The 24,452-nt window shown below is 41.7% G+C and overlaps 1 protein-coding gene across 1 annotated transcript in view; it reads right to left on the bottom strand.

Moving 5' to 3' along the window:
• Positions 1–2,245: 2,245 nt before the first annotated feature.
• LOC118837034 (lactase-phlorizin hydrolase-like) overlaps positions 2,246–24,452 on the bottom strand; it is a 37,197-nt gene continuing 14,990 nt past the window's right edge. The window contains exons 5-15 of the mRNA XM_036744063.1: positions 21,965–23,515; positions 21,014–21,282; positions 19,242–19,532; positions 14,995–15,193; positions 11,834–12,036; positions 9,716–9,825; positions 6,614–6,748; positions 5,191–5,414; positions 3,524–3,751; positions 2,345–2,542; positions 2,246–2,250 (exon numbers count right to left, since the gene is read on the bottom strand). Coding sequence (XP_036599958.1) covers positions 2,246–2,250; positions 2,345–2,542; positions 3,524–3,751; positions 5,191–5,414; positions 6,614–6,748; positions 9,716–9,825; positions 11,834–12,036; positions 14,995–15,193; positions 19,242–19,532; positions 21,014–21,282; positions 21,965–23,515 — 3,413 coding nt within the window. The remainder of the gene's footprint in view (positions 2,251–2,344; positions 2,543–3,523; positions 3,752–5,190; positions 5,415–6,613; positions 6,749–9,715; positions 9,826–11,833; positions 12,037–14,994; positions 15,194–19,241; positions 19,533–21,013; positions 21,283–21,964; positions 23,516–24,452) is intronic.

The raw sequence follows: 24,452 nt of genomic DNA, 5'->3' as shown, positions 1-24,452 counted from the left end.
TATTAATTAGCTGAGACAAATAATACCTTTGACTTCTGAGGCCCTTTGAGCTCTGAATCTGTGATCCTAGTGTTTATAGCAGTTATGTCCATGATTTCATGTCATTTATTTACTTGGTTTCTGGCCAAATATAAAGAGTAAAATAATTTAGAAAAATTATTGAATATCTTGTCTTTCCTTGGGTATTGATGAAATTCTTTACACTGGGTGGTCAATCTCTTGATGCTCCTACTTTCTACTTTGCTTAATCATGCATGGTCAGTCAGTGAAGTGTAATACGTAACTCTTGGCCAAATCTTAGCAGAGAGCTTCATCCATTAAACTTGGCAGCTACCATGTGTAAAAGGAAGATTGTTTCATTTGTTATAACATCAGTAACCTATCACTTTAAGTTCTTTTTGATGCAAAAGGAATATACGTTAAAAAGATAACATTGCAAATTCAAATAATCTTGCCTTTAGGAATCATTCCAAGTTTCTGAATGCATTTCAGCAACCTTAATTGTAGAGGCTATGATGACATAGTAGATACAGGTCCTGCATCAGAGTTAGGAAACCCTAGGTTTAAAATCTTACTACTGACATTGTGTTCGTGATCCTGGAGAAGTCACATGACTCAGTACTTCTTCCCTTCCTCCACCCCCGGCAAAAAACACCCCCAAAACTCAAAATTAAGTTACAAAACAACTTTGTTGATTTGCATCATGAAAGAAGATTATTCACCAGCAGTTCCTTAGACCTATGAAATTACAGGTCTGTACATTGCCATCCTCCCCACCTTAAAAATTACTGAAGCACAAATGGGGATTTAAAAGCAAGTGGATTTAGTCTGAGATTGCACGCAAGCAGTATGGAAAAATGTTAAAGTTCCTTGTGATAGTATATGAAGCTTTTTGAGGAGGATTAGCTATTAGAGATAATAGAATTCCAGTCAGGAATGCTTAAAACATTCAAAAAAGAGAGGTCCTTTGTTCTATCAACCTCCATCTGATATAAAGGAATACACATGAAAATAGAGGATATTTTTACTTTAAATTAAATAATTTTCCCTTTGAAAAACAAATATGTTTCAAAAATAATGTATTGAAACCAAATGGAGATTCATTCAGAAGCCAGTTGTTCTGTATTTGGTCTATAGATGTAAAAGGCATGGAAAAAAGTTTAGGTAATTGCAAAACACTTAGGAAATTGTATTTCTAGATCCCAGGGAAGGATCATTTTAAAGTCACTTGTTCTTTCTTGGGTTTCAGGCCTTATTACTATATTCAAGGTGGCATTGCTAGAGCAGTTTATTTTGCTTTATGTTCACACACTGTTCTAGTTCTAAGTTTTGTTCACGGGTGGGCCAATTATTAGCTCCTGTGACACTAAGGATGGAGCCTCTGCCTACTTTTCCTAACTGGATAGAGCACAGAATTTTGCTAAATGCAGTAAAGAATATCTACTTGCTATATCATATATATTTCTGTGAGTTTCAACAAGAAAGAAAGCCCTTGGCCCAATGGCACACCTTAGTTGAATCAGGTGTAGGGACCCATACCTTTGCTGAACCTGTGATTTGTAGGTATGTGTAGAAACATTTTTGTTATTTCAAAAAGCAATAGATATAAGCTCCTAGTGGGCAAGGCCTATCTCCCTTTTGTATTTGTGTACAGTGCATAGCAATGTTTGTTGATTGACAAGAGGAACATGATGTCTCATTCGTAAGTAATTTTTTTATTTTTTACCAGAAACTAGAGATGGGGAGAATTTATAAAGTGTTAGGGGGAAAAGACACATTCAGACAACTCCAAAGCTAAATAAAGCAAGCTGCCCAGGTTTGTGTTTTATTTGCTCTTTAAGTTTGGTTATGTGCAATAGGATTATGGTGCCTTTTGCCCATATCTGCACTTCTAAAAATAAAGAGGAGCACCTTTTCTTAGGTGGAGCACAGGCCAAATTGGGAAGATTTTTTTTTTGTGGCCCTCCTTCCTCCCCTCTCTCCTGCCCCAAATGTCTGAAAAAATTGGAAACTTCTCAAAAGTAACTGGTGAATAAAGTCTTAGGGTATGACACTTCCATGACTGCATTTTACTATATTAGAAGACTGAACTCTCTTAACAAAAACAAAAATCTCTTAATGGTAGATTATCAAGCAGTTGGAGGAAACTAGGGGCAGTATCTCCGATGTCCCAGGTAAACTGGCTACTCATAAGCCCGCTCTGATCTTTTATTATGTTCTGTTTTCTCAAACTTGTACAGGCAGTTCAATCTAAAACAGGTGAATAAGGCAGTATTACGCTAAGAACTTAGCAGTGCTTTGGCTTCCCCAACTTGTAGAGCATACAGCAAATATTAAAATTTACTCATTTCCTGTTGGCTAGCACTTGTTGGACGTTTTTTAGACGCCTTGCAATATTTATATAATAGCAATGCCAGTCCACAGACACCGATAATCAAGAGAGCGAAGAGTACGTATAAGGCTATTTCTGCATTGGTGGCATCCAGCGTCAGCCCCAAGAACCGAACTTGCTTGTCTGTCACAGATTCAGCGGTGGGAACATCTAGGAGAGAAGCACGTACAAGATGGTCTATTCTCCCAGTTTCAGCTATTCTACTTATTTCCCAAAATATTTTCAATCTAAAAATTGAGACGTAGAGCCCATAAGTCCCAAAAGGTGGCCTTATCTTTACAATGAAAAAGTTTGCTTTTCGCTATCAGTAGTAAACCTGCAGGTTCCACTTTGCTGGGTTATATTAAATGCATATCAGTGAGCCATTATTATTATTGGAAGTGTATTCTAGGAATCAGTTTGAACAAATGCATCAAGGCATATCAGATCAAATGAGATTATATATATAAAGGACTTGGCAATTTTTTTCAAGTATGAACTATGTTATTACTGACTCTTGAAAGGCAGCGATGTGGTGTCTAGCAATAGTATAAACTGAATAAATAATAATCCCTACTGTTATATGATCATCACAATAACAATATAGGGAATATAACATTAACAGTAGGTAATATATTATCCCAATTTGATAGGTGAGGAAACTGAGGCCCATAAAGGTTGCAACAACCCTAAACTATCTAAAAAGTCAGTGGTATACCAGGACTAGAAGCCTTGCAATATGAATAATAGCTAGCACTTATAGAGTGTCATAAGGTTTACAAGGCACTTCACATATGTCACTTGGTACTCACGACCCCCCTGTGAGGAAGGTACGATTATTTTCCCCCTTTTACAGATAGGGAAACTGAGAAAGGTTGTGACTTGACCAGGGTCACACAGCTAAGAAGTGTTTGAAACCAGGTTGTCTGGCTCTAAGTCCAGGCTTCTTTCCTTTAGGCTCCACTGGCTTTCTCTGAGTAACTTCAATTTAGAAAACTCAGAATGCCATTAATGCCATGACACGAATCCCCTGGAACATGTGTCACATTGGGCTTTAGGGATGTAGTGGGAGGCAGAGAGAGAGCAGACCTTCCCCTTTCACCCAGCCTCTTCTCTTTTTGGTTTTAGGCAGCTCCTCCTGCCGTGTCTCACCTTCTGACTGGAGGCAGGAGTGTGGCCCATTGGCTGGGTCTGGGAAGCCATTGCATCTGACTATAGAGGCATAAAACTTGGCAGATTCCTTGGGGATCCTTGGGATGGAGGGATCAGTGTAGTTTGTGTAATGCACACCGAATCTCTCTGAAAAGCCAGTGGCCCATTCGAAATTGTCCATCAAACTCCAAACAGTATAGCCACGTATATCCACGTTATCCTGGATAGCTGTGCAAACAGAGAATCCCAGGTATGAGGTTTCCTGAGGGCTAAGTACAATGTTGTGCTTAGTAGCACCTTAATATACCTCTCCCCCTTCCTCCTAATGAAGACTTCATATTCTGGAAATTCTTCCCCCAAATCCCTTCTGTTCTTAATCATCCTCCCATCCCCACCCTATTTCATTCGTCTTGTGCTCATTTTACAAACTGGGATTGCAGAACAAGGAGGGAGGCTATCCTGTCCTACTGTGGCAATATAGGATCATAGACAGAGAGCTGGAGGATTCTGCCACTTTGCTGTCTAGGGCTGACTCAGTCTTCTGTTTTGCTTTGATTAGGCATCTCCTCCTGTCTCTCAGGCAGTGTGTGGTCTCTTACCACCTAATTCTCTTTATGTAACAGTCACTACGTACAAATAGGACATAAATGGAAATTCATTTTGGTGATCATCAAGCAAGAGTTTGATTTGTGTATAAAGATTTTTCTAGGGGTTTTCAACAAGAGGGTCTTGGACACTTTTTTTGACAACTCAGTATGTAAATAAAATTCTCTTGTTCTCAAAGCACAATAGTTTTTGTGAGCAAAGGTCCTAAGACCTTTTTCTCTGCATATTAACTCAGTAGAGCCAAGACCTAAACTCTCCGGAGTCTGGGTTTGGCTTTAACTCTAGGCTGTATTGTCCTTTGGACAACTTGTAAACTGCTCTCTCTTGTCCAAATAGTTGTCCATGGGAGCTGGTCTTATGAAGCTAAAGGTCTGGAAAGGCCTTGACCATTTGCACCCTTTTAGGGCCTGAAATGTGAGAATTATGGGAACAAAACAGGGCACCAAAAAAAGCAAGACATACCGTACATGTTTTGAATTCAACAAATGCTTTTCTGGCCTTTTTCACCCCACTCCAAATGAGCTAGTTACTAAAGAGGAACAAAATCGAACTTTCATGTAACATAATAGTTGTAATTAAGATTGGTAAGACCACCTAAACACTCTTGTTCCATAGTTGAATAGTGATCACTCTTTTCTTCCTACATTGGAAGGTTCCTTTGAAATGGCCAAATGGCCCTACTAGCTCTAGGTCTGACCTTGGTCTACTGACCCTTGTCCTATTGGCCCAAGGTTAATATTAAGAATAGGATCATTTTTTCTGGAAATACCAGTAAGTGCTCTCAGCAAAGAATAATTTATGGTAGAAACCAAAGTTTCCAGCCATTGTCATGGTTCAAAGGTTAATAACACAAAGAGACACAGCTGAAAGATAGAAGTAACTCACTTTGGGTGACTGGCTCTCGTCCAAGAGGTTTAAACCTAGAGAGACAGAACTCAGAGCTAAGAGGGGGCATCTGTCCTTGATGAAATGAGTGATTTACCAGTAAACCACTGTCTTACAAATCTGCCCTAAGTTTTATCTGTGAAAGTCACAAGCTGATGATATATATGCTCAAGTACCTTTGAGAACTTCGTTGATGTAAGTCCGTAGGTAATAGATTCTTAAGGTGTCATTGAGGTCTGAGGTTTCTCGCTCAGAAACCCCATTCTCTGTAATATAAATTGGAGGGTTGTTGTACTCTTCCTTTAACCAGTTCAAGATCCTTCTAAAGCCAAAAGGAGTAGTCTTCAACCAGAAAGAGCCAGATTCTGGCCAAGTGCGATCTGCTATGGAAGCCACACCCCTTGGGATAAGAATTAGACTTAGTGAGAGACAGAAGCTTCAATCTCCTTTTGCCCAATCCCCATCCATATCCCACACCTATCTCCGGACTGTGTGCATTTTTAAGATATATTTTCATTTTATTTTTAATTTATGGAATAAAGCAAGAATTTTTATAACATAGTATAATAAAAAAGATAATTGCACATGAAACTGCAAATCTATTATGTACAACTTGCTCTTCCTTTTAAATGTATAAAAAATTTATCACATAAATCTCTTTTTTTTCTTCAACCCTCCCCCACATTAGAGATGGCTACCCTTGGATACAAACAGGTGTGTGTGTATGTGTGTGTGTGTGTGTGTGTGTGTGTGTGTGTGTGAGAGAGAGAGAGAGAGAGAGAGAGAGAGAGAGAGATATTGACAGTTGATTGACCGACCATCCCAGCCTTTCACATAAAATGTTCATTGTTTGTCATGGGAAAAGAGTCTGGATTTGTCTAGACATTGGACTGAACTCAAAAAGGATCCAGTAGGCTACCAGTTCTCTTCACTGTCAATCCTGGCTCTGCAATTGGCTAGCTGTGTGACCCTGACTATGTCACCTAACCTCTGAGTCTCCAGCTGTATAGTGCCTATATATGGCAGCCATTGCCAATCATCTTGACCTTTGTCCTGCCACTGGGCTTGGATGACTCTGGAGGAGAGCATAAGGCTGACAACTTTGCAAAGTTCCACCCCACTCATATCCAGTCCAGGAACAAGTCAACGCATCACCTTCCTGATGTCATCAGTCCTCTTCGAGAACCCAACACCCACGATGTGCCAAGCACTATGCCAAGCATTTTACATTTGCTATCTCATTCAATCCTCACAACAATACTGAGAGGGAGGTGCGATTATTATCCCCATTTTACAGATGAGGAAACAGAAGCAAACAGAGGTTAAATGACTTGTCTAGGGTCACATCTCTAGGAAACATCTGAGGCTGGATTTGAATTCAGGTCTTCTGGACCTCAGGCCCAGGGCTCTATCCCCTGCACCACCTACCTGCCCTGATTCAACTCCCTCATTTTATAGATGAGAGATCTGAGTCCTAGTGAGGTTAGGTGCTTTGTCCAAGGTGACATAGGTGTCAAGGAGCAGAGCTGGTATTTAAAGCTAAGAAGTCGACTTCTCGATTCCATTTTTCTTTGTGTTCAGAGAGGAGAGCAGGCTTACCTGTCTGCATCAAAGGAGGAGTTGAAGTTTGGATAATCCAGGTTATAAGCCAAAACAGTGGTATAATGATTGAAGCCAAAAAAGTCAAATGTGCCATTAATTCTCCTCTTCTCCTCTTCAGTAAATTCTGGGAGTCTAAAGTTAAAGGCAAAGACAGTGAGAAGGGGCCTTCTCAAGGAGCCCATGGATGCATCACATCCCTCACCTTGACCAGGCCTTCAACGGCCTACACTCACAGTCATCCCATGGGCTTGCCAAATAGAAACAACGGTTCCACAGTGAACAGAAGAGAATGACTCAGGTGGCTAGGTGGAAAAAAAAAACTAGGGGTGTGTAATCCTTCCATCATCACCAAAGCAAAGCCCCCTACAAGGAGATCTCAGGTTAATCTTTTGATCCTCTAATTCCCGCTTCAAAATGTTTGCCCTACAGGTTGCAGCCAAATTTAGAGCACCACCCATTCTAATTCTATACCCTGTAACTGACTGAATTTCAAAAAAATCCCATGTCACAAACTCCTGATACACATATTTAGCTCTAGGATCACATTTATATCGTTATAAGTCTCTGGTATCCTTTGTTTTTCTCATATTTTAGCATCCATGTATTGAATTCCCCGTTCCTTTGAGTACTTCTTTTCATCTAATTCTCATTTTTAGAAGGGAGAATTTAAAACGAATAGGCTTTTTCATAACTAGATTTTTTTCATCCACATCCCCGAGGTTTTTCTTCCTTTCTTTTTGTCATAGAACACACAGCACTCTGTGTTTTTAGGTAGTTCTCACATATAATTGTCCCTAATTTCTGTGTATCTTTTTAATCACCAGAGTCTGTCTTTTTTAAATTGATTTCACCCATGGAAAAATACTGGGGAGGCAGGTGGGTAGGGTATACCATGCTTTGTTCTGGGCCTGCCTTGGCCCTCCTTTTCAGGCCTTTTCTGTGACCTCTAGTTTGATGAATCAAGACGTTCTACTGGAAATTCCCCTGCTCTTGGACACCTGCCTACCCACTTCCCACTGTCACAAGGTGAGGGAGAACTCCACTGGCATTTCTGACAAGTTGGTAGAAGATGTCTAAAACCCATGCTCATTAAGGTCCTCTCTGTCTCAAGATCATCTTCCTCTTGCCCATTACACACACTGCAAACTCTTCCATGTGACTTTCAAGGCCCTCCCAATTGAGCACCTGCTATCTATTCTTCTCCCTAGTACCCAGTTTAAGACCTGTCATTCATTCAGGTGGGTCTCCTCACCCACCCTGGGCAAATTTCTCAATTCTCTAGGTCTCAGTTTCTTTAACTATTAAATAAGGGGTTGGACTACATAATTTTAATATCCCTTTCAGTTCTAATACTTTATGCTTGTGATCTCTGAAAATATCCTGCCCACTCCTGCTTCCACATCTTTGCCCGTTCCTAGAATGCCTGCTCTTCTCCCACATCCCATTCATTCAGCAAGTCCCTATTTCCTCCCGAAGCCTGCTCTGACTGCTCCAGACCCCAGTGACCTCTCACTATCCTGAATAACGGTTGTACTTAGAATGGATCTAAGAGTTTAACAGGCTTAAGTTGCTTCCTCTTCTATCCCCAACTAAATTAAACTCTCAACTCCCTGAGGGAAGAGGCTGTTTTATAATTCTCTTGTATTTGTCACAGCACCCATCAAATGGTTAAGCACAAAGGAGGAGCTCACTCCTGACTAGGGAGTGTTTGATTGATGGAAACTCTCATTTTCCACCTTGAAAAGCTCAAATGCAGATGGAGCTATTACAGATGCCTTTGGCCAGGGAGGATTCTCACAGTAGAGGCAAAGAAAGATGGGCACTTCCTGGTACTGACTTGATCTTGACACTGAAATCTCAAAGACAGAGGGAAGTTCTTGGGGAGGTGAGAAGATTGAAAAATAAAATCGACAAATTTTTATTAGGCAAGGTGCAGTGCCATGAATTATTTTTTTCTTTTAAATTTAAATTCTTCTTTTAAATTTAAATTATTATCTTCTTTTAAAAGCACATTTTATTAATGCCCTTTTGTCTTTATAGCATGATTATTTCCAGGAGAAAAACAAGCCCTTCTTCCCCACTAGGATGAGCTGCCTCTCATAACAAAGAATAACAATTAAGCTGAAACCGCAGATCAAACAGTCCCGTGTGACAGTGTCTATAATATACTGCCTCAGTAGTCTCCAGTCAGTTCTGTCTTAACCCTTTATCGTCATCAGCTGGTGGGCTCAGTTAGTCAGAGACCTGAGGCTAACATTGTCATCAGTTGAATTCTTCTCCCAGCTTACCTTCACCCCCAAGTACCTTCTCTCTGTCTCTTTGCTGCAGACTATCCCCTGACTCTAGCAGGTTCTCTGGAAAATTAATCTTAATGCCGACCCACGTCCAGATGGTGCCAGATTAAGAGGTGTCCTGTCTATGCAGGAAAGAAGGCACTTCATCACATAAATTCACTTATTGAAACTCATCACCTAGAGGGAACAGGCTGAGTCTGGACACTTGTCCTCCTTGAGAGAGAGACAAGTACCCAGAGAGAGTACAGAGCCAGAACTAAGGCTGGGTGCCTGGGACTTTGTCCCTTACACTTGCAGCACATATTCTTTCAACAAGGAAGAAATAAATTGAGCTTGGCACTTAGCAGAAGTAATTAATGAAAACTGGAAGTTGTCAGATTGCCTAGCTTCCTCCTCCCACACTACCAGGTAAGGTAAAACTGGGCCAACTCCGTTCCCTCCCTAAGTTTTAACATCTCCAGCAACACTCTCCTATGGTCTTTACTTCCCCACAACAGGGTGTCTGTCCCAAGGCACCTCCTTCCAATAGGCCTGTGTGCCCTGATGCCCAAAGTCTCTCCTTGAAGTCTCTTCTCAACTGAATTTGTCTTTAAAAGTTGATTTGGGGGTGACTTTTATGCTGCTTTTCGTGGGCATGTTTTGTGGTGCTTTTCCTGGGAGTTAGGATTTCTAGTTAGGGCTCTAGGTGAGTAACATCCTCCAGGGCAATAGACTATTCCTTATACTCCACTCAGAAGACACAGGATTTCTGTATGATACCTGCCTCTGATAGCCACTGGGCCAACTGCAAGTGAAAAGCTCTTACCTGGATTTGTCGAGTCCTTCTGCTGCACTCCTGTCCCCAACCCGAGTCTTCATGATTTCACTGTAGTCTCCATTCTTGAAAATCGGATGTGCAAACCAGCCTCCCATAAACTAATTAGAGGAGTGAAGGACAAAGCTGAAACTTAACATGAGATGCTGCCCAGGAGGCACAACCCACCTCCCCACCCTCAAAATCTGGTTCCAAACAGCAATTCCAGGAAGCCTTCGGTGATGAAAGCCTAGCTCCATCTTTAGAGTGTGGCCTACTTAACAGCTTTGCTGGCACCTTGGGGAGAAGACAACTAAACCAGTGGTAAATAATTTAGGATCAGGCTATTTACAGCTGAAAAGGTCCCTTAGAGATCACCTAACTTTAACCCTTTTGTTTTACAGATGAGGAAATTAAAGTTTGAAGTCTTTACTGAGAGCTAATACTTTCTCAGTGTGGAGAACTGCTAAGCCCTGGCTGTGGGCAGTCAAGTCCAAGGGCAGAGTCTGCCACCAAATCTCTGTGCACCCCTCCCCATTTGGCCTTCCGTACTTTGCTAGAGATGTAAGTGCCTCATTTGGTGTCTGTTTGTGATCGACTCAGAAGAAACAGTATACATACACACACGCACACACACACACACATATATAAATACATACTCTTGAGAGAGGAAGCTTTAGAGAGAAGATCTGGAAAAGACTTAGAAAAGGAGGCTAAGGGACATCAGGACTGGTTCATGACCAAAATAGTGGGATCTGGGGGAACCCCAAAAGTAGGAGAAGAGAGACCACTGTCCTGTCCTCCTGATTCTGCAATGGGGATGGGTATTCCTTATGTCCCGCAGCCCCCACTAGAGGCTACAGCAGAAATCTTAGAGACCAAAATAATCAATCCTTTATAGGCCAACCCCAAGGGACTGTCCATCTTCATCTAGCTTCTAGTCATTCAACTCAGACTGAAAAGGGCTAAATTGGTCAGGGGAGGTTTTGTTTTTGTTTTCTCAATTCATTGAGTTTTTTAGGAAACTTTCCTAGTCACCTGGGTAAATAAAGCTGCACATAAGATAAGAGGCAGAGAATAAGAACACACTTCTTTGTTTCAAACTGACAGAAAATCAAGACCACAAAAACTTAAGGCCTCAAACCCAAGGAATGAGTATTATATTATGGTGTGTAATGCAACATGGTGGCACCTACTGGCCAAGTATGACACTGTAGCCCAACTGTATTAAACATAATAAAACATTTAGATTAGAGGGTCTCAGGAGCTAAGAATCAGAACTCCAAGTATAAGAGTCAGAATTGTCCCAAGGAGAAAATTCCTATATTTTATTGATAGTGGCTGGAAATTTTGGCATCATCAAAGTTTTGCAAAAGCATTCCCAAGAGGGGCAGTTAGGTGGCACAATGAGTAGAGCACTGGCCCTGGAGTCAGGGGGACCTGAGTTCAAATCTAGCCTTAGACACTTGACACACTTACTAGTGACCTTGGGCAAGTCAGTTAACCCCAATTGCCCCGCCTTTGCCCCTGCAAAAAAAAAAAAAAAGCATTTCCAAGATTACAAACAGAGTATGCCATGGGCCTAGCAAAAATCTTGAACCTTCATGAAAAGTTTTCAAATCAGTCTATTGGTGATGTTCTCTATGTGACCTTATCTGCAGTTTCATAACAGAAATCAATGGGAAACAGCATTTGCTTTACAACAAATTTACTATATACATCCATAAAGTAAGGACCACTTGTTTAATAATAACCTTATCTTCTTATAATATTAAGGACAACTACAAAAGCCCCAAAGAACTTTTGTGTTAATGAATCTCCTATAGGTAGGCCAAGAGTTCATTTCATCAGTTAGAAAACCAAGACACAGAGGCATTAAGTGACTTGCTCAAGATGACCCAGCTAACAAACAGCGGAGCCATAACTAAGAAGTTGGCTTTTCTAATTCACAATTCAGTTATCTTTCTATTGGGTCTTGATAAGGAAGGATTTGAATTCAGCTCTTCCTAACTCCAAGGCCAGTACTCTCTGCACTATAGCATCGATGAAAGAAGGGCTAACAAAAAGACTTGAGAGGAAGGACAGGCAGATAAAGAGAGAATAATATTAACCAAAAAAATCTAAACAGACCTCAACATATCTCCTAGCAGCGTCCACGTCTTCTTGTTTAGAAGGGTTTCTGGGCTCTGCCCAGTCACTGCTGATGGTGATAGAAATCAGTCCCCCTTGCTTGGCTCGGTAGACATCATTATACAGGTGCCAGACTTCAGCGTGAGCCTTTATTAAGTTATGGCCAACAATGTAGGGAGCAGTGCCTGGTCTAATGAAAATGCCTACAAAACACAAGGCAAAGGAACTGAGGATTCAGAAAGCAGAGAGTACATCTGGACTTCCACCAGCTGTCTGATTTGGTGACAGTTAAAGTCAAACAAAAAAAAAATGGTGCCAAGCAGTTCAAAAAATAGGTAGTACACGGTGTTCCTAACGTCTGGACACATCAGCAAAAATGCATATTTTCAAGAAATGAAATGATTGAAATTTTCAACAACATCTTACTTAATTAGAATATTAACAAATAACATCTCCGACTTCAAAAAACATCATATGATTTCATAGTCATATCCTGAGAGTGAATGTGCTAAAATTGATGGCAATGTGGAATTATTGAGTTATTACATCAAGTTCACGTGAATCTTGCAAAGTGCATCGTCCTTTGCATCACAAATGATGGAAATTATATTGAAGATGTTATTTGTTAACATTCCAATTAAATAAAATGTTGAAAATTTCATTCATTTTATTTCTTGAGAATATTCATTTTTGCCTGCGTCTGCAGACGTTAGGAACACCCTGTATTTACGTAGGGTTTTAGAGCAGTTCTTTTAATCTTTAAAACAACCCTCTAAGGTAGGGGCTGTTATTGTCCCCATTTTAAAGATAAGGTAACTGAGACTGAGCAAAGTTATTAAGTGCCTTGCCCAGGATCACACAGTAAATGTGTGTCAGGATTTGAACTTAGGCCTTACCGACTCTAAGTCCATCACTCTATCCACTTTATCCCCAGTGAAAGAACTAACAAAAGAACCATGACAAGGGTGAAGATGACTAAATTCTGGAATGGATAACCCAAGGAGGAAGGAAGTGTCTGTCCTTTACCACATCAGGCAATGCTATTCCTCAACGCGGCCCACCTCTCCTTCTGGTTACCTTTCAGGCCACCGACCTCTCTTGGCTGACAGCTGTACTGGGATTAATCAATGCCTCTTTGGCTGCCAAGGCCTGATCAAACCCACCACCATCTGGCTCCAGCTTATCTTTTCCAGCCTTGTCTTCTACTGCTCCCCAGGGAAAGTCTCCACTCCAGGCAGATGACACTTCACTTTTCTCACGTACGAACACCACCATCCCTCTTGCCATGCACCTGAAATGTAGCTCTCCAAATCCTATTCTCATCCTCAGAGACCCAGCTCAAATCTCCCTTGCCCCACAGAGGTCTCCTTGAACCACCCCAGCCTATGCCATCCCTCTGTCTTCTTAAGCCACATGGTCATTACTGTCTGTACCACTCGTTGGCACGTACCAGGGACTGCCTTGCACCATCATTTAGATTTTCATGTGTTTATGTCTGATCTCTCCAACCACATCATCCTCCATCCTTCATATCCTCCTAACCACCTGGCCAGGTGCTCTGCATAAAACCGACACTCAGTAAGTAAGTACGTGTTAATAACAATGACAGTGATAATAACTCACGTATAATGCTTTAAGGTTTGCAAAGCACTTTATAAATACTATCTCATTTTTCCCTCAAAACAACCCCAGGAGATTTGTAACTCTGTAACACCCCATTTTACAGATTATGATACTGAGACAGATAAAGGTTAAGTGATTTTCTCAGGATCACACAGTAAATGTAAGTGTCTGAGGCTTGATGTGAACTCAGATCTTTCTGACTCCAGGTCTAACACTCTAACCACTGTGCCACCAGCCTGCCTACATGTTGAAGGAATGGATGAATGGTGAACTGGAATGTCGGTCCCCCCAAAATGTACAATGATAGAAATACTTCATTGGCAAATAAAAATTAGTCCCCTACATGAAGCATCCCCTTCCCTATAATCGTATACGGTGTCTGGGAACACAAATCTATTATGAGAAGATTACATTAGGTAACACAAAATGAGAGATGAGAAAATTGTTCTCCAGGGAGAGTCACAGGAGAGAAATCTTGATAAATTTCCCTTTCCCACTCTAGGGAGCTGATTTATCCTGTGTATAACTCTATGGTGAATATTCCACGGGCCACCAGAGCAGCCTCATTGTCATCACCTAAAACTCTTTTAGTATTTATTAGCATATGACCCTGAACGGAGGGCGACGCAGTGCTCTTCTTCTAAGAGTTTACAATTTAGAATAGACCAAGTAAGACATGAAAATTTATGAAGGGTTTATATGTCATGGGGTATATTAATTTTTTGCTTTGTTTTTATAATCAACCAACAATAATTTATTAAGCACCTACTATGTTCCAGGTACAGGGGATACAAATACCATGAATTAAACAATCCATACTCACAAGTACCGTATTTTTTCGTAAAAAGTAAATTTTTATCAAAAGGAAAGGGAAGGGAAGGGAAGGGAAGGGAAGGGAAGAAAGAGGAAGGGGAAGGGAAGAAAGAGGAGGGGCAAGGGAGGGCAGGGAAGGGCAGAGGAGGGAAGCAAAACGTATTCTCATGTTGATCATTTCCAAAAATCAATTTCTTATTTTATATGTTGGTCCATTTTATTATAACTATAATGAGTATTAACATATTGACACCTAGCATTTGGAAAATGACAAGAGAAGGATGAATTCTATAGATTTCATGTTTCAAGGCAGCAGTATAGTGGAAATTCTCCTGAGCTAGAAATCTGGAATCCTGGATTCAAGGCCTGGCACTATCATTAGTTAGGTTACCTTGGACAAATCACTTGACCTGTCTGAACCTCTCTTTCCTCATATGTAAAATGAGAAGATTGGAGATGATTCCTCAGGTCCCTCACAGTTTCCACACACTATGCTTCAGGAGGGGAAAAAGTCAACATCTCTTTTCAGAGCCTCTTTGAAGGGAAGGAGACGAGATATCAGAATCTGGGCCATGTTTTCCTTCTGTGACCCAGAAATATCTTAGACCTCACTCAGTCTATCAGATTTGCCCCCACCTACCCTTTGAGCTGAACTCTGTGATTTTCATTGTTCTGACAACATATCCCCAACCAATAAGCCAACAAGTAAGACCTGGGGCCATTACCTGGAGCAGCTACTCCATAGCCATAGCCCGAATTGGCAACGACATAGGGCTCATTGATAGTGATCCAAAACTTCACCTTATCTCCCAGCCTGCTGAAGAGCACATCTGCATACTCCTTAAACCTCTGGACTATTGTATCATTCTCCCAGCCTCCAACATCCTGGAGTGCCTGGGGCAGATCCCAGTGGTAAATAGTCACCTATTAAAAAAAAAGTCACATCAGGAAAATTCCAATAATCCAGAGTTCTGCCTACTTCCAATCTCAGAGTTTTCCACTGGGGACTTGAGAAAGCCATCTCTCATCACATACTCCAGTCTCAAAGTCTTTGTCACTTAATTCAGGAAGAAACTAAATTCATCTTACACTTGTAAGATGAATAATTCAAAGGGGGTAACTCAAATCAAAACCATTTGCAATGTATTTGTATTTATGTTTGGTGATGATGTATTTTACATTCTAGCTACTTAAGAACTTAAGAACTTGGAAGCAAAATGGGCTCTTAGCACTTAGTTCAAGTGCTTAGCCCTTGAAGAGTTTGGCCTTTGTTTCCTTGATTAGATTGGGAGTCCTTGGTGACCTCCCCGCCTCAGGGGAGGGCCTAGTTTACACATGAGTTTGAGTGATATGTTTGGGACATCAGAGGCTTTTAGACCACTTCGGTTTAAGTAGCCTCTTTGTGAGGATTCTAGGTCAAGTGGGCGAGGGTGTGTGTGTGTGTGTCTGTGTGTGTGACTCACCCCTGATGCTGAAAAAGATATAAAACCAGGGGTTGGCCATCTCTTCTTCGGAGCTCTCACCCACAGCAGTGGTGGCGCGTGTGACTCTGGGCCAGCCCTTGTTCTGAGCTCCCGGACTGAACCTAGATGTTGGTAACTACGAATCTGTATTTGGTCTGTCTGTTGATGTTTGTAATTTGTTTAGGGCTCTCACTCGTGCTGTGTGTTGATGCAGAGACTCTGGGCAGCTGTAGCTAAGGGCCCTCCAGCTTGTAACCCGGGTGCTGAGACTTTGTTACAAACTCTGGTAATTATGTATTGGGGTTTGAATCAGTCAAGGTCTGTCTGTCGATGTTTGTACTTTGTATTTGCTCTGAAGTTCAGGGTGCTGGCTTTTTCCCCTGAACTGAGTGAGTGATATTTGTATGCTAAATTAAAGTAATCTTGTCAACCCCTTAATGTTGCTTTCCTTACTAAAGCAGATCAAAAGAACCTGTGCTTTTCCAGCATGCTGGTAGCGTTCTTGTTGTTGGGCTCGTGTTGGTCGTTCGCCCCAACAACAGCTGCTAGCCAGATTGTTGAAACAGAACTTCGAAATAAATAGTAAAGAAACACTTAAATAAAAAAGAAGCTGGGTTGTTCTCTCTCAGATGATATCTATTGGAAACATGTGAAATTGATCTTGGTCTAAAAGGGGAAGAGACATTTTCCCTGTGAACTGTGTGCAAGGCCAGGTGACACCATCCAATAACATCTGCAAATGTTTTCTGTGTGATTAAGTTTCTTCTCCATAAGGATGATCCCTATGGTGGCCACATGTCCACAAGTGGCCTTTGGTTCATTCAGTGTCTCCTGGTTCTAACACTCTAGCACAGGAATGGAGAACCTGTAACCTCCAGGACACATGTAGCCCTCTAGATCCTCAAGTGCAGCCCTTTGACTGAATCCAAACTACACAGAACAAATCCCCTGAATAAAAGGACTTGTTCTGTAAAACTTGGACTCAGTCAAAAGGCTGTACCCAAGGACCTAGAAGGACACATACGGCCTGGAGGCCACAGGTTCCCCACCCCTGATCTAGCACATGCCCTCCATTCCCATTAGCCAGCGTGTTACTACATTCTAACTTGTATTATAGTTATTCATGTACTTGTCTCATAACCTTACTAGACTTACACAGAAAGTTCTGTGGAATTTCTTGGCTTCATATCTCTGGAACCCAGCATGGTGTACTGCATGTGGCAGAAACTGAATATATGGAGCTGGATTGCATTGAATTCTGTCCTCCGGCCTCTCCCTTGTTCACTGACCCATGCTAGCCATTCCAGTCAAGCCAATATCATTACTGTGATCCAATTCCATCTCCAGACTCTGGACATTCTCACCCTCACCGTCCGCCATAACTGGAATGCTCTCCCCTCTCATCTCTCCTCTTGGTTTTAGTCTTACCTCCTACGAGAAATATTTCTAATCAATCCCCCTTAGTGTGAGTGCTTTCTTTCTGAGGTCATTTCCAATTTATCCTTTCTATATTGTGTATATACATAGTTGTTTACATGTTGTCTCCCCCCTTTCTTCTAGAAACATTCATTTAAAAAATCTGAGATTCAAGTTCTCTCCTTCCCTTCAGCCCCTCCCCCTCCCAATATGATGCCCATTATACATGTGAAGTCATGCAAAACATAAGTGGGTTCCTTGAGAAAAGGAACTGTCTTGTTCCTGTTTTGGGGAAAGGGGTATTCCCAGCACTTAACACAGTGCCTGGCACGTAATAGGCACTTAATAAATGTTTATTGATGGAATGACAATTCCCCCACACCTATACTGACAGTGCAGTTTTGGACTGGGAATCAGGACTGTTCTTGGGGATAAATTCTTGCTTACTTCCACTATGAACATGAATAAGTAACTTAATTTCTGCAAATAAGATAAGGTGTGTAAAACATTACGCAGACCATAAAGCAGCATCTAAACATAAGAGATAATATTTGTATTTTCTCCTTTTTGCCTTTGTTCATGCTAATTCCTTTCACTGGAATCCATTCCTTCCTTCATTCCAGGAATCCCAACCAGCTTTCAAGGCCCAGCCTAAAGTTCTATGGCTTCCATGGAAAGATAACATAATCTGGTGGGAAGCGCTAGGTTTGCCCTCACAAGACTGAGCTTGCATTCTGGCTCTGGAATTATTTACTAGCTGTGTGACCGTGAAAACTGCAGTCTCATGATAGTAGCACTTGTATTATTTACTCCACAGACGAGGAAAGAAAGCACTTGATATGCACAACAAAGTGTGATAGAAATGTGATCAGTTCAGGGTGTCCCTGGAATCTGGACACATAGGCAAAAATGAAATGAATGAAATTTTCAACATTTTATTTAATTGGAATATTAACAGACCTTAGCTCCCCGACTTCTTTTTCTGGGTATGCTAAAGGAGAAGGTTTACTCAATGAAAATCATAGATGCAACACACTTGATTGAATGCATAAACGCATAGTGAATGAGCTAAAATTGATGGCAATATGGAGTTACTGCACCGAGTTCACGTGAATCTTGCAAAGCACATCAACCTTTGCATCACGAATGATGGAAATCACATTGAAGATGTTATTTGTTAATATTCCAATTAAATAAAATGTGGTTGAAAATTTCATTCATTTCTTGAAAATGTGCATTTTTTCCTTTGTGTCCAAGACTTTAAGAGCACCCTGTATATGCTATTCTTCCCTGACTACTCTGACCTTTTCCATTAATGACTTTGGATACAGCCACATATTTTTACTCTTGTTACCAAGCAGTCTTACACTACTCTCTGTTGTTTGATGTAAATCCTGCCACCAGTGCTGCCTGGACTGGGAGATTCACTGCAGGCTGGGCTTACATCCCCTGTGTCTACTGTGCCAACTTACAGTGGATGCTGAAGAGACCTTTACCAGATTGAACGTGAGCACCGGCCACTTTTCAGGGAACATCAAATACTTTTTCTTGAAAGAAGATATTCTTATCTATCTGTAAATCAAGTGCTCACATCGCAGTTAGAGTACATAATCTTGTTTTGCTTTAGTTTTTATAAAAGGAAAAAAAATAGATTCTGAGTGATCCAAGCCAAACCTCCCCAAGGAAGAGGAAGGTAGGCAGGCTCATTCAGGCTCCTAAGTGAAATACAAATCTCTTGTGATGGTGATCTTATCTCCTCTGTGATATGTGTATGAGCCTCTTTCAAGCACGCGCGTGCGTGCACGCGTGCGTGTGTGTATATATGTCTATGTAACCTGCATCTAAGGTATAGAAATAAAATGTATATATGTGTATATATATATATATGTGTGTGTGTGTATATATGCATATATACACACACATATATACATATACATTAGGTGTATGTGCATGTACATATTTATATAGAGAGACACTTGTTGCTTAAACATATGTGCTTTTCAGAAAAACATATTATTTGGATTATTGCCGTCCCACTTGACTTAACCACCTTCCTCTCAGCCAAAGCCCCTCCTCCTTAATCCTCCTTTTACCTGGGGTATAATATTGGCTGCCAATAGTGCATCGATGAGTCTTTCATAGTAGTTCAGCCCCTTTTCATTGATTTGCCCGATGGTCCCATCAGGGAGAACACGAGTCCAGGAGATGGAGAAGCGATAGTGGGACACACCAAGATTCTGAAGGGCCACCAGATCTTCTTGGATTTTGTTATAGCTGTCACAGGCAACGTCCCCATTGTCTTCATTCTCAATCCTCAGTGGAGTGTGGGAAAATTTGTCCCAGATACTGAGGCCCTTGCCATCAGCTCTCCAGGCACCTTCAATCTCAAAGTGATAAGAGATGGCAAACTTGGTTATTTAAAACAAACCCCTACTCACCTCTAGAGCCCCTTAATCTGAAATCTGGACATAACTGGAAAGAATAATTGATATCTCCAGAGCTTAGAACACTGCCTGTCACGTAGTACCTGCTTAATAAATGCTGGTTGGTGGAGAGGAGGAGAAGGAAGTAGAGTTAGACTTCCTTCTTACACTAGGGCAGACAAATTCCCAAGATGCCATATGGCTAGGAAGAATTTCCCCCAAAAAGCAGCATGCCATTTTAAAAAAAAAAATCTCTCTTTTCTCAAGGCTCCTGGGCATACTCCTAATTGCCTTCTTGGATTGTCCAATCTTTTACAAAGAGTATGATTAGTTTAGAGAATCCCAGTTCTTTATGGATTAAGACTTTAACTTAAATTCAACGTGTCCAGGGTAGGATTATTTCCTGTTGCAAAGCAGGAAGCCAGTGTAGACTCCACTAGTCTGAAATTCCTTAAAGAGACTCAAGTACATGCAACTAATAACTATTTATCTTTCTTTTCTTGGAGAGAAGCATCATCTTGGTTTTGTTTTCAGTGCTTCGCAGAAAGTGAACTGGGTATAAGGCTATGAATCTGTCAGGATGGTGGGAGTTCATAGCCTGGCCTATGGACTATTTGTGTACTTGTGTTTGGCCATTAGACTACAAGTTCATTAGTATCTCTGGCACCTAGTGCTAGATGCTTGAAAAATAATGACTGAATTTGAATTTGAGTGCTTTTCCTGAGTGGAAGAGGCAGGTCAAGAAACCTAGATCACTGACTTTAAATATTTATAATTTGAGTGATTTTCTATTAAGTGTTTTTGTTTTCAATCCACTTGACCCACTTTCTCCAGAAATGCTGGACCAATATTTGAAAGTCTTCTATAGGGAAGAGATGGTGGACTTCTCCTTCTTCTTGGGCCTGGAGGGTATAGCCAGGACCAAAGGGTAATGGTCCCAAAGAAACAAATTTAGGCTTCGGGTCAGGAAAAACTTCATTTAGAGCGGCCCGAAAGTAAAATGAGTTGCCATTGAGCAAGAGATAGGTGACCATTTATTGGGCCAGGGTTCTTTTTTTCCTTTTTATCTTTTTGAAGGGAGGAAGGCAGGGCAATTGGGGTTAAGAGACTTGCCCAAGGTCACACAGCTAGTAAGTGTGTCAAGTGTCTGAGGCTGGATTTGAACTCAGGTCCTCCTGACTCCAGGACCAGTGCTCTGTTCCCTGCACCACCTCGCTGCCCCTGTTGGGTCAGTTTTGGTAAGAATTTTTAGATATAGGTTGGATTAGATGGCCTTTGACATCCCTTCCAACTCAGCTGTGACTCTATAACATTTGTCTCAGCTTCAGCTCAGCTCAGTCCTTCAGTGGGACCAGATATTTTGCTTAGGCCAGAAGCAAAACAAAACAAGCATGCCAACATGCCAGACATGAGACAGACCACCTTCCCCACTCCCTGCTTACCTGATAGGCAGATGAGGCTGCACTCCAGACAAAGCCCTCGGGAAACTCTCCGTACAGAAACTCATCCTCTTCGGCCAGCGGCATGCCGTTGTTGCTGATAACCTCTGTGTAGTAACTGGCTGAAGTTCTCGCAGTCCGGGGTCTGTCAGGGTCATTAAAATCGACCTGGTGGAGTCCAAACTTGACACTGTAGCCATGCAACCATTCAAAATTATCCATCAAGGACCAAGCCATGTAGCCTCGGAGGTTGACGCCGTCCACGCTGTAGGCTGATCAGATTTCAAAGGGAGGATAAGGAAAGAACAGTTTTATGCTGTGAATTTAGGCTGCTGGGTGGTACAGTGGGGTGTTGGGACTGTAGACAGGAAGACTTGAGTTCAAATCCAGTCTGAGATGTTTTGCTGGCTTTGTGACCCTGGGCAAGTCACTTAATTGTTGTCTGCCTCAGTTTCCTCAACTGTCAAATGGGGATAATGATAGCACTTATCTCCCAGGGTTGTCGTGAGAATCAAATAAGGTAATATTCATAAATAGAGCTTAGCACAGTGCCTGGCACATAGTAGGTGTACGATAAATGCTTCCTCTTTTCCTAGCGTCTTGAAGAGAAGTAAACATTGTACAGGAACTGTAGCATCATACTAAACACCCATAGTTCACTAAGCCTGAGAAGCCAGCTTTGATTAATTGAGCAGATAATGTACCATTTGGGTGGATTAACTTTGTGAGAGGAGACGGGGCAGGGAAAAGGTCTACAATACTATGCATACAGAGCTCAGAATACCCTCAGAAACATTGGATTTTAGTTATGAAAATCAAAAATACCATTAAAATTGAGCTTGTGGGGGAGGAGGGAGCTGTTAAGAGAAGACAAATCCTTCTGCCAAACAATCCCAGGCATGTGACCCATGGGACATCTGACATCTCTATAAGCTATCTGAAAAGCCCACATACCTTTCAAAGCTTCGTTGATGTACGTTTTGAAATAAAATATCCTCCTTATGTCTTCGATTTCAGATGTCTCGAATCCCGCTCCATTTTCAGTGACATAAATGGGAATGTCACCATATTCTTCTTTGATCCAATTCAGGACCCTTCTCATCCCCCAGGCCACCGCTCCATTGAGCGCCGTGGCAGGCCAAGAACTGTCCTCCTCCTCTGTTCTCTCCTGATCAGTTTCATAAGAAGGAGGGTTGAGCTGGGAGGTTTTGTGTGCCACAATTTTGGAAGAGTAAGTGTTGAGGCAGAAGACATCTGCTGTGTTTCTAATGTACATCTTTTCTTCCTCTGTGAAGCTGGGGAGGCGAGAAGCGGCTAGATTTTGTAGCTCACTCCTGTTTCCTATTGTCCACTTCATAGCATCTGGGTAGTCTCCGTTTTTGAAGATGGGGTGGGCAAACCAGCCCAAGTTAAACTGCAGAGCCCTATCAGCTGCCTCAACATCTCTTGCTAAGTTAGGTGACTTGGGTTCCATCCAGTGTGTGCTGAGGCTGAGGGAAATGGCTCCTTTCTGACTCTGTCTATACTTCTCATCATATGTATGGTAAACTCGGGCATGAGCTTTGATGAGGGTATGGGCTACTGTATAAGGCGTATAGCCAGGATCCTTCACATTAGGGGGAAATGCCCCTTCACCATACCCTAACCATGCCACGTACGCGGGTTCATTAAATGTCATCCAGAATTGGACCCGATCACCAAAAGTACTGAAACAAAAATCTGCATAGCTGTCAAACAGCTCAATCAAGGAAGGGTTTTCCCAACCCCCAATATCCTGCAGGGCTTGGGGAAGGTCCCAGTGGTACAATGTCACCATGGGAATGATATTGCTAGCCAGCAGGCCATTAATAAGCCGGTTGTAGTAGTCAACTCCAAATGGGTTGACAGAATCAATTGTCCCTGTTGGGAAAATTCGAGACCAGGAAAGAGAGAAGCGGTAGGCCTTGACTCTCAAAGTTCTCAGCATATAAAGATCCTCCTCCAATTTATGGTAACTGTCACAAGCCACATCTCCGTTGTCATTGTTCGTCACGGCATTCCCTGGTGTGTGGGTATAGTTATCCCAAATGCTGGGGCCCTTCCCATCTGCATCCCAGCCTCCTTCAGTCTGATAGGCAGAAGTGGACACACCCCATACAAAATCATCCGGGAATGTTCCATGGTAGAAGAGATCTCTTTCAAACTTGGGTTGGCTGGAGAATTTTTCCCAAACTACTTTAGCCTGGGAAGGAACCTCTGAGGGTCCCAAAGTAACCGAAATTTTGGAGGGAGGGCTATAAAGAAGTGGCCGAGAACGTCTATCTGTCTCTTTAGTTAGGAAGCCATTCTTTCCAAAAAGGCTGGATAAGAGGTAGGCAGACTTCCTGGGGGTTCTAGGTCTGCTGCCATCTTTGAAATTCACATAGTGGAGCCCAAATCTTTGGTTATAACCTGATGGGCCTTCAAAGCCATCAATGAGGGAACGAACAATGTAGGACCGCACATCCACAGAGTCCAACTTGATAGCTGAGAAGAAAAAACAGAATTGATGAACATTAAAATCCTTTCTGTCTTTCCTTTTTGTTGTGTTTTAAAGTTTTCCTTTTCATGTGAAAGATTTAGAAATGATCAGACTTGAAAAAGAGGTAGTTAACTAATATTTTCACCACTCCAGATTAAAGAAAGACATATATATTTACCTCTTGTACACAATCAACAGCAATAAATTTCAAGTATAAACAATTTCTACAGCTTTAGAAAAGCACTCCACCTTCTCTCTTTCCTCTCTGCCCAGACAGCGGCAGCATGGGTAAGTGCCATGGTCTTCACGCTGCCAGAAAACTCCAAAGCCACAGGAGAGACCAAAAGTGGCATGACAAACAACACAAGAAAGCTCATTTGGGCACTGCCTTGAAGGCCAACTCATCTGGAGGAGCATCTCATGGAAAAGGGATTGTCTTGGAAAAAGTTGGTGTGGAAGCCATGCAGCCCAATTCTGCCATCAGGAAGAGTGTGGGAATCTAGCGGGTTAAGAATGGCAAAAACAATCACTGTCTTTGTTCCCAATGGTGGCTGCTGGTACATACAATCCACTGATTTCTGTGCTACAAATAACTCACTAACATTGTTTTAGCACTTTCCTCACTGCCCTCAGGTATCACCAGCACAGAATTACTGAACTTTTTTATGATAAGAGAATAAATAAACTGAACATTCTAGGGGTTATTCTCTCTCACAGAAGAACCAGATGGCTAATTCTCTGGTGAGTCACCAAACAGGTATGAATGAAGTATCATCCCAATAGCACCTTAAGATTTCGAACTATTTTTTGTGTTTGGGGGCACATTATCCAACTTGGACTGGTGTTCCAAGCCCTGATTCAATCAGGTCACACTATAGCTCAACAACTAAGCCAACTATGTAAAGATTAGCCTATTATTGTGCGACTAAGACTTCATAGAAA

This window comes from Trichosurus vulpecula, chromosome 2, assembly GCF_011100635.1.
Source record: "Trichosurus vulpecula isolate mTriVul1 chromosome 2, mTriVul1.pri, whole genome shotgun sequence".
In the NCBI taxonomy this organism is placed as follows: domain Eukaryota; kingdom Metazoa; phylum Chordata; class Mammalia; order Diprotodontia; family Phalangeridae; genus Trichosurus; species Trichosurus vulpecula.
Note: the sequence above shows the minus strand (reverse complement) of the source record. Positions and strands in the feature narration are given on the sequence as shown.